The 17,597-nt window shown below is 43.0% G+C and overlaps 1 protein-coding gene across 2 annotated transcripts in view; it reads left to right on the forward strand.

Annotated features, from left to right (window-relative positions):
- The first annotated feature begins 1,924 nt into the window (after window positions 1-1,924).
- Window positions 1,925-17,597, forward strand: part of SKAP2 (src kinase associated phosphoprotein 2) — a 141,645-nt gene continuing 125,972 nt past the window's right edge. For both annotated transcript variants that reach the window (XM_084858512.1, XM_084858513.1), the window contains exons 1-3: window positions 1,925-2,046; window positions 12,136-12,241; window positions 16,387-16,412. In XM_084858512.1, coding sequence (XP_084714638.1) covers window positions 1,998-2,046; window positions 12,136-12,241; window positions 16,387-16,412 — 181 coding nt within the window. In that variant the 5' untranslated portion in view covers window positions 1,925-1,997. The remainder of the gene's footprint in view (window positions 2,047-12,135; window positions 12,242-16,386; window positions 16,413-17,597) is intronic.

A 17,597-nucleotide genomic window follows, 5' to 3' on the forward strand; every position in this document is an offset into this window, starting at 1 on the left:
ACAGAGGGAGGAAGCAGGGCCCCTCCATTGGCTCTGTTCAGCAACCTGCAGTGTTTGGCTCCTGCTTTCCCAGAACCATTTCCTTCCTACCTGGTCCTTATAAGAACTTTGTAACCAAGAACTAGTGCCTTAGCTTGCTTTTTCCTCTCCTTCTTCCCAATCTCTTTTCCCTTTGTGTCCTGTCTTTTTAGGTTTTAAGCCTGAGGGCAGGGACTGTCTTATTACTGATCTTTGTACTCTCCTCTGAGGGCCTTTTTGGCTGAAGTGGGTGGGGTTCCTTCAAATACATAAATAGCTAAGGGTCTAGTAGACAGTGCTGGAGTAGAACTTGAAAGATCTCAGACCATTTCAAGGCTCATATGTAGATGATGGGTAACTTTGGGCAAGTCAGTCCCTCTCAGCTGTGTGGTGATTATGCAACACTTGATTGCATAATCAGGATGTCATCATAACTAATCTGTGTTAAGTAGCTCTGAGTGTGCACTCTTAAGAATGGAAGGAAAAACAGGGGTTTTGCAGGATCAGACCAGGATAAGGCTAGGTCAACATTTTTTGCAATAATCCCAGCAACAAGCAGGTGTTAAGTGGTCCACTGGTGGACTGCAGTCTGCCTGCCCACAAACAAAATTTTGCCTAGTTATTACTACTTTTTTATAGAATGCCATCTATATATGGTGCTTTACAAAGCATGAGAAGGTCCCTACCCTCAAAATACTTGCTATCTGAAAACAGACACAAGAGAGGAAAGGGGAAGGAAACAAAGTCAGGAGTAAACAGGGGAAGAATATGTGATTATTTCAGTTACATATACATAGGCTTAGTTACAGTACATTGACATTGTTGTGAATAGTAATTTGCCTGTTATAAATTAAATGAAATACCCTAATTAATATCATTATTGTGTTACATGACAGAATCAAAATAGCACCAAAAATAAACAAGTGTGCTCTGTAACTAAAATCTGCAGCCATTAATTAGTCGGCTAAAACTTTGGTTGATCAATCTGATTTAAGTTGGACGCTCCGCCCCTTACATGCACGTGTGAATGTTATTAACGATAGAAAGAAAAACTGAGGGATCCGTGTTCGTTTTGCGTTCCCACTATATACAGCGAATGAAAAGTGATTTGTATTGTCCTGTGTAAAATAGATTTTTAGCAGTGTTACGGAGCGGGTAGCAAAATTGCTCTTTGGAAGCAAATCAAGGGAAGAGAGAAAAAGAGGGTCTTATAGCAGAAGTTCTCTTCGCCCCGGGATTCTTTTATCCGTTTAATTCTTGACACAGAAAATCTGAGGCACACAGGGCGTGCAGAGCCATCCCACATGTGTCTACTCAGAAATAAGCCGCGTGGGGTTCCGTAGGCATTAATCGCAGGTAGGCGGGCACATGCAGGATAACTTATTCCTCATTGGCCGCAATTTAGAGTCAGGGGGCGTGGCTGAGGCGGAAAAAAAGACTTCACACAGCACAGCAGGCAAGAGTTCGGGATGGGCTAACAAACGTCTAGTCAATCAAAAAAGGAGCCTATATGTTCGTATTCGAATCATTCTATCCAACAGAGAAAGCCCTCATGTCGGAAACTGCCGCGGCGCTTAAGGCGCCAGTTTTGGTTTTGGAACGGAACTTGAAATTGCCTGACGCCTGTGAATTGTTGCGCCCTCATTAAAAATGGCGTTAGCAGAAAGCTGTAAGTCACGTGCCGGGAAGCCCCGCAGCCTGACTCAGTTGGCGCGGGGAACTAAGTCGGCTAGCAGCGCCTGTAACCATAGAGATAGGAAGTTTTATGCCGATGTCTGAGAGTAGCGTACGTCGCGCTTGGAACGCATGCGTACTACAGCCTAATAGGCGGGGCAACACGGAGAGGCCAGAGGAGAGGCCCCGCCTCACCGCCTGTGGTTTATTGAGTGACTTCCCGGAGCCGGGCGAAGGGGCGTGGCTGTGCTGCTTCCTCTCTCCCTGCTGAACAGCTGCCTCCCGGCGCGACCACCTGGCTCGTCATGCACGGTGTCCCCGCCATCTCCGAAGAGATCAGCAACTTCGTTGCAGGTAAAGATGGGAGGAGTTCCCCTGCGGCTGAGGCCAGAGTGAATTCTTGGAAGAAGGGAGGCTACGTAAGAACAGAGGGAGGTGGGGAGATCTAGCAGGAGGTGGGGATGCGATTTTTGAGGAGGCGATTGGGGAGTGTGTGTGTGTGTGTGAGAGAGAGAGAGAGAGAGAGAGAGAGAGAGAGAGATGGATGGGTGCTGTCTGTCTCTAGGGAAATCGGGTGGATAATATAAATTTGGGAATCGGGTGTAATAACATATAATTCATACATAAAATAAATAATAACATACTAAATAAGTTGGGATGTCCGTAGGTAACACTGTCACCGAGGATTTTGCTTTCTGGAGCAGGTGCGATGAGCGGGAAGAAAGGCTGTATGTGAGAAAGTTGGTGGGAGAAAACCAAAAAGGTGCCCATTTAAAAAAAAAAAGTATATTGAAAAATTGGTTCTTCTGGAAATCTGCTTTTTGTACTCCTGTTCTCTTACATCTGGGATGAACTTTCTCTACTTTGCATTGACTTTCATTAGATTTATGAAAGTGCTGTTCTGAAGTGGAACTTTAAGTGGAACTTTAAATGCAGGTAAAGTGCTTACCAAGGAACAAGTGAAGATAGTATTTTAGGGACACTAAAGTGCTTGGATGTGTCAGCTGAACACCTGACTATCCTCAGAAGGACAGGCTCTTGTTAGGCATCACAATGTCCTTTTGTGTGTGTAGGAGTGAGGTGAAGATCTAGAAATACAAGTCCAAAGTTTAGAATTGGAGCTTCATCCTCTACCAAAGAAAGAGAAGCATGTAAAGTTTTCATATTTGCTTATATTTTCATATATGGAAGGATAGTTCTGTGTTGAATTTCCTGTATCACACAGTACTTGCACTGAATGCCTTCTGGGTTTTGTTGAAATATTATTTGCATGGATTATCTTTGCAAACTATATTTATCTTATGACTGACAACTTCCTCCACACTTGCACAAACTTTCCCTTCCCAACAACTTTTCACTTATCAACAGCCCTGTTTGTGATTATGTTTCTGCTAACACTTTAGGATTGCAGGCTCAGTTCCTACCCTAAGAAGTTTAGGCTGCAAACCTATACCCACTTACCTGGATGCAAGACCTATTGAACTCAGTGGGATATCTGAGTAATATATAGTGTTGCAGTATTCAGCTTTGTTAGATTCTATCACAGTGAAGGTTGACCATGAACACCAAACCTTAATTTAAGGCTAATTAATTTATTGCAGCATGAGCTGTCACAAGAAAGAACTAAGTTATTAACAGTGTAATCCTATATATGTTTAATCAAAAGTAAGAACTGTTGACTTTGGAATTTGGAAGCATAGCTTCCAAAAGCATAGCTTCCAAATCCTGGGAAGTACTAGTCCCCCTCTACACAAGCACTGATTAGGCCTCATCTGGAGTACTGTGTCCAGTTCTGGGCACCACACTTTAAGAAGGATGCAGACAAACTGGAGAGGGTTCAGAGGAGGGCAACAAAGATGATCAGGGGACTGGAAACAAAGCCTTATGAAGGGAGACTGAAAGAACTGGGCGTGTTTAGCCTTGAGAGGAGAAGACTGAGGGGAGATATGATAGCACTCTTCAAGTACTTGAAAGGTTGTCACAGAGAAGAAGGCCAGGATCTCTTCTCGATCATCCCAGAGTGCAGGACACGGAATAATGGGCTCAAGTTACAGGAAGCCAGATTCCGGCTGAACATCAGGAAAAACTTTCTGATTGTTAGAGCAATACGACAATGGAACCAATTCCCTAGGGAGGTGGTGGGCTCTCCCACACTGAAGGCATTCAAGATGAAGCTGGGCAGCCATCTGTCAGGGATGCTCTGACTTGGATTCCTGCACTGAGCAGGGGGTTGGACTCGATGGCCTTGTAGGCCCCTTCCAACCCTACTATTCTATGATTCTATGACTTCAGTGGAACTTTCAGGTGAGTGAGTTCAGATTGCAGTGTAAATATGCTTGAAGTGGCAAGTGAATGAGCTGATACATACACACAAGTGTAAGGTACAGGGAATCTATTTTACAAGGTGAAAATAAAAGATAGAGGAATACATATTTTAATCTCAGCTGCTTAAAGACAAACTCTGAGGCAGTGATTAGAGGTTTTTTTTTTTTTAATGAATCCATTAGGGGCCCAATGACCCTTGACCAATTAAAATCCCAGCTAACAGCTTTTCTGCAGGTTGAAAGTCTGCCTGATATTTTTAAAGTGTTTTTCAACTTCTGGAAAGATGCTCAGGCTCTGACCATGTCAACTTTCTGAATTGTGCAGCAGCCACCAAGAATACCTCTCTAGGTGTCTTTGGTATACAAACAGAAGTAGTCAGGAAGGTGTTTCCAGCTGATCTTAAGAGCTTATGGCTGCAATCCTGTATTAATTTGTCTGGGAATATGCCTTATTGAAATCAGTGGGACTGACTTCTGAGTTGTCATAGGATTACTCTATATGATAGGACATAGGGAGCTGATAGCTTCTGAGTTGTCTTCTGCCCAGTTTTCTTTCGGCAGAGCGTTACACTCTTTGATTGGGATTTCTGTTCCCTTGACGCTTGGGCAGTGTAAGTTCAGGAGATATGTGGATTTAGGATAAAAAGGAGGAAAAGATCCATGTCTAGTATTGTGGTGATGGGCACCCATTCTGGCCTTTCTTTGTATTGCTACTGACTATGGTCTTGTTTATGTGTCTAATGAACCAGAGGGGTAATGGCAAATTAGTGGATTGGAGTGCAATCCTATGCCTGTTTAGATAAAAAAAAGTCCTACAACTCCCAGCATTCCCCAGCCAGCATGGCTGGCTGGGGAATGCTGGGCAATATAGGACTTCTTTTTGTCTGAACGTGCATAGGATTGCTCCCTTAGTTTCTCATTGATAAACCAGAAGTTGAAACAAGTAAGAGGTGCTAGTGAGAAATGACTGCAAACAAGCCTTTAGTCCACTTTGTTCCAGGGTTAATTTTTTCTGGGTAATAGTATCTTACAATCTTTCTGAATGGTAGCTTGCTAGTGTATTGTACCAGATATCTCTGCACTTGTCAACTGCTTCATATTTGTTCAGTGGTAGCAGTATGCTGGATCTGCATGTATGGATCCAGACTTAAAATGGATATGAGAAAGGTGATAGGGAAAGAGTGTAAAATGTTAGCAGGAAAGGTGAGACTACAGTCATCCAGTGAAGGGTTAGCAGTAAGAAAAGGTATTTGAAAGAAGGGGAGAGTGTACTGCACACAGTATAGCAAAAGCTACAAAAGCAGGGGTAAGTGAAGTTACCTCTTATTAGCTATAACAGTAGGGTCCCTGTCTCTCTAACTCCAAAAGTACCAATAGCACACAACTACACAAATATTTTGGAGTATCACGGGGTTGAATCCAATGGTGTAATTCTGTTGATGGAACTGCTTTCATCAGCAGAACTTGGAGTGGGCAATTCCACTTCACACACATACCCCCGCATCCTCAAAACCTGCTCTGAAGGGCTGGGAAACCCTCTGTACCAGATTTTTGGGCAGCTTAGAGGGCTGCAGTGGGAGGAGACAGAGAGAAAGTCTTGTAGCGTTAGTGGACTTCCAGTAGCATAATGTTGGTTTTAACCCACTGTCTTTACAGAGACATTGGGCTCCTTCACAATGGGGATTGCTCCTTCACAGACGTTTGCAGGCTCTTTACATGACGCAGTGACCCTGCTGTGACCTTCCTGCACTAAATGCCCTTTGTTCCGTTTTTAAACAGATTGCAGATAATGAGCTATCAAATTATCCCGTTGTGTTCTGCTTCAGTTTCTTCCCTCAAAAGAGTTAAAGCGGGAAGAAGAGGAGCGAGATCAGTGAAAGATAACAGAAGACTCCTATATGGGGAGAAGGAGGGGGGAAGGGGAGCATGTGTGAAGGGAGTCAGTTGTGATCCTGCATTTAAAACGGAAGCAGAAAGACCTGTTTTAAATGCAGGTTCTTAGGCTGGTGTAGAAATGCCCATTGCCTGGCTACAAGGACTAATGAAATAATAAGCTAGAATCCTGGCTTATTGTGAATGAGCTGTGTGCCAGTGCACCTAGCCGGGTTTCACCTGCATAGCTCATCCTGCTAGCATGAGCCACTAAACTAACCAGGAATTGAAAACTTGCCATGTCATCTGAACCCTTTACAAGACAGGATTCATGAACAGAGAACAAAAGGAGTGACAAGCCAGGATCTCTGGTCTGGACACCATCTTAAGCTTTCAGTTCTTGGTTAGTTTAGTGGTTCAGTTGGTTCAGCCTGTTTGTTCCCACTTGGCTTCTCCCACTAGCCTGAACTAGGATCCCTGGTCTGGGCGACATGGTAAACTTTCAATTTCTGGTTAGTTTAATGCAGGGGCAGGCAACCTTTTGGGGCTGGGGGCACATTTGGCAATTTGAGAAATCATCCTGGGCACCAGCACAAAATGGCTGCCATGGGAAGCATGGCAAAGGACAAGTAGCTTCCCCAAAAGATTGAGTACAAGGCAGAGGTTGGGTCTGAGCCCTAACACACTGAACAGCTCCTTTCAACCCACAGTTTTCACTACCAACAGAAACCTATTTCACAGGAATCCCAGCTGCTGGCAGTAAATTGTGTTAATTTTAAAAAACATTGGGCAGGAGAGGACATGCAAAGAAAGGTGTCCAGGGGCTTTAATGGGAGGAGCCAAGCAGGTGTGATTGGCTTACGGGGACTGGCACACAGCTCTTCACTTATTGTTCCATGCGAATGTGGCCTATGTTGGTGCAACTTCAGTATGCTTTCTCCTGGTTTTCTGTTGGAACTAGGCACTGATATTTGTATGGAATTTCCAGACCTATAAGACTTCCAAGGGAGTTTTGTGACTAACGGGATGACTTATGAGTATCATCCTGTCTTCTACAGATCATCTAACTTAGTGTCCTTCGGCACAAAATTATGAAGAAATGTCCATAGATCTGGAAAAGTCGTACTGCAGAAGAAATAGATATAATTTACTTTGCGAAACTGTTCCAAAGGCTAAACTCTCCCCCACAACCTTTGATTTCCATACAACTCATGCTTAACTTTCCAATAGAACTTAGAATGGCTTAAAACGTATTTGAATCACACCTGCCCTGCATATTGTGGCCACAGTCCAACAGAGTTGGGAGCAATGATGTCCACTGATGTTGCTGAACTCTTTATTGTGCTGTGGCTATCCTAAAATGGTTAGGTCTGAGATGTTCAACACATATCACTCTATTCTCAAGACACGATCCAAATTTTTTTGGATGACTAATCTTTACAAAATGTGAAGGTTAAAAAGATTGTGGATTATGAATACGAATGGTCCATCTGATCCTATAAGATGGATTTGGGGTGCAATCCTATCCAGATAGGCAGCTGCCTCCAAACTTGGAGGCGGCTGCCTATCCAAAGTAGAGCAGGAGAAATGCAGAGGGGATCGTTCCCTCCACGCTTCTCCTGCTCTGCATTTTTGGCTAGACAGCCAATTGCGGCTGTCTAGCCGTGGGAGGACGGAGCGGGGAAGGAGGCTGCTATACGACACGTAGGATGTGTCGTACAGGCATTTCCGCCAGCCCCGGAACGCCACCAGCCACGCCCCTTTTTGGCTGCTCCGCACTCCTTTTGCGAGCGTGGAGGACGGGGCTGTTCTGCGCTGCCTCCAAGGCAGCGTGGAATTGTGGGGAGGTTGGTTCTCTGGGAACCGACCTCGGAGCGCGGGCTTTGAGGTCGGTTCCCAGATAACACAATATCCTGTGGCTGTCTAGCTGCTGTCTAGTGGCCATAGGACTGGTCCCTTCGGTGTTGTAGAGGAAAGAATGGTAGCCACTCTCTTGATTTCTCTTGGCTGCACTCTCAGTTAATGCAGTCCAAGGTAGAATATTATATTTTCTACATTTAGTTCTCTGATATAAAGACTTAACTCTTATAGTGCTTCATTTCCAGTCTGAACATTACCAAAATGAATGTTCATCACAGAAGAATTCTGGCTAACTGAATAAGACATAATCATTATGTGGATATCATTTACCTGATTATCTTTGCAATTACCATATATTAAAACAGTATTGAAATGAGACTAGATACATTGAAGTTAAGAAAGAGGAAGGGGGAGCTACTGACATTCTTGAAATAGCCTACAGTATTTGAAACATAGTTCAATTGTCTTTGCTATAAATTTGAGAGTGAGTGTCATATCCGTAATAAAAATGGGGTATGCTATTTTTATATACTTAATGCTCAATTAGATTCTTTTTTTAATTAACACTGAGCATGGTTGTCTTGTCTTTCTGCAGGCTTTTCTTCCAGTTATCTGTCAGTGAAACATGGATGAGTAGACCTGCAAGTGTAAAACTTAGGTTTATGCTCATGCCTTTGTGGTATTTTTGTTGAAAACAAAATCATACCTGTCCTAATGTCCAAGAGACGGGTGCTCAATTTTTGCTCAAGCTCAAATATGCATTCTGTTATATATTTTTTTCTGTTCCAACTATTTTGCTTTGGAATTAAAATTTGAATTTTTCTTTCAGCACTACTCCCCCACCCCCATTTCTATTAAATTACAGTTTAGACCAAAATGTTACAAGTGGTATTGTCATCCTGACCCCACAGTTATGCAGTCAATTCTGCAAGGTTTTCTCATAGTCTGTTAAATAGTTCTGTCTTGAGGGGAAGCTTTTGTACTCACACCTGTGCAAAGAAATAATTCTCACATTAGGATCTTCCACTTGAGGGTTCTGTCTTAATGTAAGAAAGGTTTAGTTTTTGGCTGCCTAGACAACTCTGCTCCCATTCACCAATATTAAGCTGCTTTCTTTACAGCTCTGTGTCTTATAATTATGCATTTCAGTTTTTCTGTTTGCCCCGTTATGCAAAAACTAAAATACATAAAGTTTTATGTATGTTCCCAGTTATTTTAGGATGTTTCCACTCACATTGCACTGGGTTTTGGCAACATCCTATATCTGAGAAAACTTCCAGTATATGAGCCCTAAAGGCTAACTCACAGGTTGGGAATTGGCCCAACCAGGCAGTGAGTTCAGTATGTATTACAGTTGGCCTATCTAATTTCAGTCGAAATTGAGTGAATAAGGCTGCAATCCTATGCATGTTTAGACAGAGAAAACTCCTACAACTCACAGCATTCCCCAGCCAGCCATGATGGCTGGGGAATGCTGGGAGTTGTAGGAGTTTTCTCTGTCTAAACATGCATAGGATTGCAGCCTAATTGTCTAATTGTAGATGGGGAGTCTGTTCTTCATTCAGCTGACCAACTACACTGCCTGACCAGCTGTAATACATTTGGAACTTAAGAACGTAAAAAGAACCTTGTTCAGTCAGATCTATCTAGTCTAGCCTCCTGCTTATAACATTGGTCAGCCAGATGGTTCTGAGAGGTGAACAAAGAGGCCATGAAATAATGAGTAGGCTTGTGCCCCAGCAGCTGGTCTTCAGAGGTATACTGCCTGTGAATATAGACATTCCATTTAATGATAGAGCTATCCTTAATGAACTCACCTAGTTTTTTAAAAATGCCACCTGAGCCAGTGGCCTTCACTTCATCCTTCAGCAGACGATTCCCTAAGTCATCCTACCCCAGCCTGATGCCTTCTAGATGTTCTGGACGATAACTCCCAGCATTCCTGAGCATTGGCCATGCCGGCTAGGGCTGGTCAGGGTTGACATCCAAAACTTCTGGAGGGTGCCAGGTTGGAGAAAAGTGTCCCAAGTTAATGGAGTGCTGTGTGGAATAGTATTCCCTTTTAACTGTTTTGAACCTACTGACAATCAGTATTATTAGTCCAAGTTTTATTTTTTTTAATTATTTATTACATTTGTATACTGCCTAATAGCCAAATCTCTCTGGGTGATTCACAACAATTGAAACCACAAAATACACCATAAAATACAATATAAAATGTGAAAGCTTAAAACTACAGTATAAAAGTACAAACAACAATAACACGTAGCAGCAATGCTGAAATTTAAAATACAACACCAGATTTAAAACAACACAACTAAAAGACTAAAATGCCTGGGAAAATAAAAAGGTCTTTACGTGGCACCAGAAGGAGTACAACATAGGCACCAGGCGAGCCTCTCTGGGAAACTCATTCCACGACGGGCGCCACAGCAGAAAAGGCCCTCTTCTTGGCACCCCCCCCGCCTGCTTCCTTTGGCACGGGCTCCTGGAGAAGGACCGCTGAAGCTGATCTTAGGGTCCGGGCAGGTACATATAGTACATAAGTTGTAGTACTCGGCAAGAGAGAGAAATCTCTTTCCATCCAGTCTCTCAATACCATGCATAATTTTATAAGCTTCTATCTTGTCCTCCATTAATAACTGTTATTTTCCCACTCTAAAAAGTCCCAAATGCTTTAGTCTTTCCTTATATGAAAGCTGTGCCATGTCCTACCTTTTGCTCCTGGATCGCATTGGTTTTACTTTTCTGTATCTTTTTCAGTTGTATGATATTGTCCTTAAACTGGGGCAACCAGATGTTGTACACAGTATTCTAAATAAGGCTGCATTGTAGGTTCATATAAAAGCTGCTATAAGAATGGACAAAGAATCCTGCAGGATCAGACCAAAGGCCTCGCTAGTCCAGCATCCCACAGTGGCCAACAAGATGTCCTTGGGAAGCTCCCCAGCAGAACATAAGGAAAACAGCTGTAGCTCCCCAACAACTGGAGTTCAGAAGCATGTTTCATCTGATCCTGGAGGTATCATAGCCATTGATGGCTTTGCCTTCCTTGAAAGTCATAGCCTTATCCATCCCTGATGTCATTTGGCCCACAGAGGGCTGGCGGGGAACACCCCCGCATTTAGCAGCCTGCCCCTGCTCTAAACTCCTCTTCCTTTCCCTTTAAATGATACTCACCTGGCCAGAGTATCAGCAGTGGTGAACTGGCTGTAGGAAGATAGAAAGAATGAGATCTGATCTGAGTGGATAAATGAGGAATTCTCCTCCAGGTCAGACTTTAATCTCAGCTGGAGAAGTATTTAGGGGCCTTGTAATGCTTTCCTCTACTTGGACGTCAGCATTACTAATCTCCAGAGTTCATATGTGGGCCCAAGCCCAGTGTGCTTTGCCAGCAATTCTAGGGTTCTCCTCAACCTTTGCCACCTCTCACTGCTCTGCCGACTCCAGAAATGTGCCCGAGATGCTGACAACCACTCATCTATTTCAGGAGCTCCTCTCTCTTCCACTGAGGTTGCCAGGGCACCTTACGTTTCGTGCTCACTACTTATTAGTTCTGTTTTACACTGAGGCGTATATGTATTTCAGTGACATATATTTTCTCACATATTTGCTAGGGATAATCAACTAAAAAAACATTAATTGCAACTTTGAAATTGTCAAGCTTGCCTAATACTGTATTTGCAATTGTGATCATTGTTACTAATGATTTTATGACATGGATTTTTTTTAGCAGAAAAGAAAACACTGATACATTTTCCAGAAAATGTTCTGTTTAGGAACACTTTCTGCCCTGCAACACTGACTATGGTGTCAGATCTTCTGTCTGCAGAGTGATTCTCTTGCCATCAATGAGGTTACTGATCATTTTAACACACATGGAGCTTTTAACACGTGTGGTTCCAAGATAGTTGTCAGTTTAACTCGGAGGAAGATCTTGGATGTCTGCAGTCATGTTTGAAAATGGGCTTTTGTTAATGAAAGTGCCAAATGATGTTTGATCTTGTGGCAATCATGCAATCATTAAAGCAGTTTATTGTCTTCTAGCTTTTATTCTTCAAGTAATGGTGTGTATATATATTTTACACACTTTGACAGTTTATTAAAACTTGTTGGATTTTGTTCATTTAATGATGGCAAATGTCAAAACAGCATTTGCTGTGCTAAGCATAAGCACAGCAGTGAACAAATCTATCCAATTTAGAGCTTGAAATATCTTTCAATTACATTATGCCTAGGACTGATAAAGTAACTCCATTAGATAGTTTGGCTATTATTGCCTTATGAAAAAAGCCATAATAGAGGTATTTATCTTCTGAAAATTATCATTTCTCCTTTTGACTCATCTGTCTCTTTCCCCACCCCCCTCTATTCTTTCATGATTTAGATGTTGACACATTTATATCAGATACCTTAAAAGGAGAAAATTTATCCAAGAGAGCAAAGGAAAAGAGAGATGCTCTGATTAAGAAGATAAAAGACATCAAGTCCAAGTAAGTAATTATGTCCGTATATGGTATATTTAATATAGAAAGTGAATTACCTTTGCAACAAACCTGCGATGTAGGTCCCCCTTATTTCCATTTTACAGATGGAGAAACTGAAACTGAAAAATGGATATTACAGTAACCCAAAGGCCCATTAAACCATAGCTCAGTGCAGGGAGTGGCAACTCAGTGCCCATGGGAGCACGTGCACCCAAGACCTCTCAGTGCCCCCACCAGATTCCTTATGACTACCACTGCTCACTTTCAGATTCTCCTCCTCCCATCCATAGGTGCTAGTTTCCTGACATTCCACTTCTTCCCCTTCTCTCCTTTCACACTTTGTCATCTAGACTTCCTCCTCTTCACTGTTCCTCCCCTTCCCCTCTTTTGGGTGCCTTTTTGAAAAATGGCTTGGGGAGCCTCTTCCCACCTTGGGGGAACAGGTTCCCTGGAAGTTGGTGGGCTTCCCCCCTCCCCCCAAGCCTTTTTTTGGGCAGGGGGCAGCGGACCTTTTCCCCCACCTCTGTTAAAATCAATGGAATGAGAATGCCCCATAGACTTTAATAGCGGTAGGGAAAAGGGTGCCATGCTGAAAAATGGCTGGGGGGGTAAGCCCCCCCCACCTTGAGCCAATAGGGTCCTTGATGGGGGCTGAGCTTCCTCCCCCCAACCTGTTTTCTGACAGGTTACCCTTTCCCCAGCTGTGTTAAAGTCAAGGGAGCGAGATTGCCCCATATAATAGAGGTGGGGACAAAGGTCCCCTGCCAAAAAACGGCTGGAGGGCAAGAAGAGGGAGAATTGAGGGGAAAAATGACAAATATGCCCATGGGCCTGAAAAGGTTGGCTTCTCTGGCATAGTGTTATGAGAACAAGACACAGCAGGTCTTTGGGTTCTCCCTCCGCTATTCTTTTCTAGTGTAGCTTTGAGAAGATAGGAAGCTTCCTTTTCCATTTTAGATTACCCGCAGCTTGCCTTTTCATCTGGTCCTGACGAACTGTGGTTTGTTTGAAGATGACTTGTTTCAAACAACCCGTAGTCAGGATTAACCAGTTTATCAGGTTTGGATGACATGGCAAGCTGCGGTTAGTCTAAAATGGAAGCAAAAGCTTCTGAAATCCACATAACCACAGGGGGAGTCCAGGCATGTTCTTTTCACAATAAACGTTGTTTAGTGTTTGAACCAGCCCTGCTAAGTCCCAAGCCCTAGTCATTTGCTGGGGAGCATATTTGTTACTGTTATGGCTGTGCAAGTGTCACAGGGCTTTTAAAAATGTAACTGATGATAAAGCTGCACAACCTTTCTCCCTTTTCCTTCCATTCATGCTTGTTCTGTTTTATGAGGTTATAAATAAAGTTAATTTTAAGACGTTCGTTGGAAGCCGTATGCTCCCCATCTCCCATGCTAGAGTCCTGAAATAGCCAGACTTTTTTTTTAAATGTCAACATAAGTATCAGAGTCCTCGTCTTTTCTCTTTCCAAGTAAATGTAGACAAGACATGCCTTTATTTTCCATGGAAAATGGACTAGTAGGATGGGTGTAGCGGCTAAAATGTGGTTAGGAGTTGTTTAGATAGGTTATGCAAAAAGGTCTTCAACTGCCAGATGTTCAGCAATAATGCTCAGGATTATCTGCTAATTAGATGTGCTTCTATAGAAGATCTGCCTGCTTGAAAGGAAAGAAAAACTCTTGTTGCAGTTTTCCATTTAGATGAGTGATATGGGAATAGCATTTCTGCTCCCGCTGGGTCCGTTTGAGGGATTTTTTTTTGGCTTGGAGTGGACTGATAGATACATGGGTTGGGCTGGCTGCAACCATTCTGGCTTTTTGAGAGAAGCCCATGGATTTTTGTTAGAATAAAAATAGAAATGAGTTATCTAGTCCTCATTGTTGTGGGGGGGTAGGCGGCAGGTGGAATTTGATAGTAATCTGTCTTTAAACATCCTGGACTAGACAGCAGGCAGACAGACAACCTCAGTTTCTGTGCTTCAAGCCTGGTGATCTGTTTTCCTAGGACCGCTAATGCTCAGTGTAGGGAGCCAACAGTCTGAACTGAATAGCCTGCTCAGGAGTTGTGCCAGTACTTGTCAGCAGTGTGGGCTTGTCCAGCACATCTGAGATATGTAGATTGGGGCACCAATCCAGCCATTTCAATCTCTGAAATTAGGAATGATACCACTTTCACTTATGCGACCTAGGCAGATTATTTACCTAATAAGGGAGGGCTTGGCAATCTGCCCAACCTTTGAATAATTGTTTCCTGAAAATCAAAGCATTGTAGAAGAATAGAGGGGAAATTCTGTGGTCATAGATGAGAGGCACTTGCTCTGTGCAGGAGAAATCCTCACCTACTTCTAACTATTCTCATGCACTAGTTCACACCTGTAAACCTTGCTTTTTAGACTGCTTGTGTGAAGGGCGATGTAGGCATGTAAGTCCTGCCCCCAATGTCCCCATGCACACGGCTGTCCATTAGACTTTCGTGTGTTGATCGCATAAGTCTGTAACAGGCTCTGTAAGCACGAGAAGCACCTTATCAAGGTTTCGAATCATGGAAACCTGTGTGCTCAACAGGCGAAGGTCGGGCTGACAGCTGGGAATACAGGGATGTTGGGGACGGGGCTTATGGGGATGCCCACATCCCTCTACACGCTTTTGCTGTACACGCACGCAGGCAAACACCTGCATAGGGCTATTGCCTTCCCAAGATTGTTTATGCAGGTTTATGGCTGCTTGGAGAAATGGTAGTGTGAACCAGGCAGTCCACACAGGTAGCTTCAGTCATTCCTGTGAGCATCATTTGTCACTATTACCCTTTGCTTCTTGTCAAGAGAGGCTTGTATATGCATTATACCTACCAAGGAGAAGTGCCTCTGTCTGATGACTTGCAACCACTGTAACATTTAACACTGGTAAGTGTGCCCCAGTGGCTTATCACAGCCTTCCACAGCCCTCCAGAAGCTTTGGACTACAGCTCCCAGCATTTCTGACCAATACCCATGCTGGCTGTGGCTGCTGGGAGTTGAAGTCCAAACCATCTGGATGGTACCAGGTCGGGGAAGGCTGGGTTCTCATGGGAGGAATTTTCAGGCCAGAGCCAGCCTCCTCGAGGAGTGCAATGAGGGCACGGAGATGCCCTATATAACAACAAACCCAGGGTTTGTTTCTACATGTTGCATATTCATGGTAGCCACACAACTCCACACAGAGGTGCTTCTGGATGGGATGCATTTCCTTCTAGGCTGTGTACCAAGGGTGTCAACCCTCTTTCAACCTGAGAGCTGAATTCAATTTTGGAGAAACTGTCAGGGGCCACATTCCAGTAATGTGTGAGACTGAATGCAAAAGGGGGCAGGATTAAGGCAAAACAGGTGGAGTCAAAATACCTGCATATTTTAGTTTAAACCAGTAACTAAGCCTTAGGAGAGGTATTTCAACCTTTTAGAATGGGGCGGGGGGGAATGCATACATGCCGGGAAACCACAAGCAATCAGTTGTCAGGGGAAAGGAGGTGGGACCAAGGAAGGGGGTGTGGCCATTGGAGTGAGCTGGATTTGGACCCCCGGAAGGGCCTGAATTTCAACACCCCTGCTGTGCTCTTTCTGACCTTGTTCTCCACTATAATATGAGTGGCTCCAGGTAGTTTGTGTTTCTGCTTTGTTCTTCCCTTGTATTTCAGTCTTTTTACGTACACTTGCACCTTCATTCTTTCATACAAAGCATTTTTGCCAGGTTTAAACTTAATTGAGCTCCTTGTTCATTGGATCTATATAAAATGTTGTATAAAATGTTACCTAATCTTTCTTATCTGTCAATATGCATTGTGCAGGGCCATACTTAAACAGTTTTCCAAATTAATATATTGATCTTTTGAAGTTGGAGCCCAGGTGCATTCTAACCAGATACAGATGATGTTTGCTCATTATAAACATGTAAATGTTAACTTCATGAAAGGCATCTTTAAAACTTTGAATAGAATTCTCTTATCTCACTAAGTCTCACTAAGTGTTAACATATCAAAGTGCCTTTGATTGGTTTTCAATTGAGCTTTTGTTGCTGTTTTAAAATTTAAAAAATATACAGCCCATCTTAAGACTTTTCCAGACACTTACAGTATCTTCTCTTGCCCATCCCCCACTTCCTCTTCTGCAGCTACCCTGAAGAATTTCCTGAAAGAGGTAAGGATGTAACTTCCCATTTGTACGTAGCTTAAATATTTTGCTCACTGGTGGACTTTCCAGCTGGTAGTAGGTTTATTCAATCAAATGTACATTTAAAATCCCCCAAAATTTAAGCATCCAGACTGTGCGCATATTGACTCTCTCATGGCTGAGGGTGCTAGCTCCCCCTGCTGGAGGAAAAAGTGGAAAGCCTTCTCTTTTTTTTCATGTTAAGTTTTTGTGTTTTTAAAAACAAAAAGACACAGCAGAACATGGATGAGCCAAAAAATATTGCAGATTTAATAACTGGATTATTTGCTTTAGCAGTGCATTAGGATAAGCTTTCTAATGTGAACCCCAAATGAAACGTACATTTCAGCATAAACTGAATGCGGCCAAAATAGAAATTACCAAGTGTACTTTTGTGAAATGGTATAAGCATTTTTAGCATGTATGAAAGACTGAATAATGTAGATTCCCCTCCCCTCCCCCCTGCATCTGAAAGCAGAGTAAACAAGAGAGCTGGCCTTCTGCTTTTGCCAGTATTGTGCTTTGTATTCCAAGTTTAGCATATGGGAACAAGATCTGAAATGCTGTAATAAGAAACTCAAATGTGGTTTGCATATCATCTTCTAGTGGGTATATTGAAGCAGACCTTTATAGTCTCATTAAAAGCAGGCTGATACAGTGGCCTGTTCTGAAGCTGAACCTGGGATGGCCCTTATTTTCATGATGCTAATTTGTGAGGTCATGACCCGCAGCCTGTGAATGCTGGTATGAGGGTCACAGCATGAGGTCAAAAAAGCATATGTGAAACTACAGTAGGTTCTCTCTGTCTCTCTCCTCCTGCCCCCCCGCCCTCCCCTTTCCATAGTGTGTGCAGAAGATAATAAAGTGTATTTCTTTCATTTAAGGGTTTATATGCTAGCCTTCAGTAGGGATACTTTCACGGCAATTTTCAAATAAAATGTAGGTGCGATTGGGTCCAGCGCATCTCTGAAACAGAAAATGCATTCAGCATTTTGTGTTTATGTATGTTTACTTTTAAAGTTACTTTCAGTCTTTTATGCAGTGCAGTGACAACTGGATTTGGAAACAAAAGGATGAAAACACTAGTATTTTCCTAGTTTTACTGTTTAGTAAAATTCTATTTTGACTTGTTCAGAGCAGAGGGTAAAACAAATAAATTGATCTGTGTTGTGG

This window comes from Heloderma suspectum, chromosome 5 (assembly GCF_057233095.1).
Source record: "Heloderma suspectum isolate Gila_16-S chromosome 5, 16-S_ref, whole genome shotgun sequence".
Classification (NCBI taxonomy): domain Eukaryota; kingdom Metazoa; phylum Chordata; class Lepidosauria; order Squamata; family Helodermatidae; genus Heloderma; species Heloderma suspectum.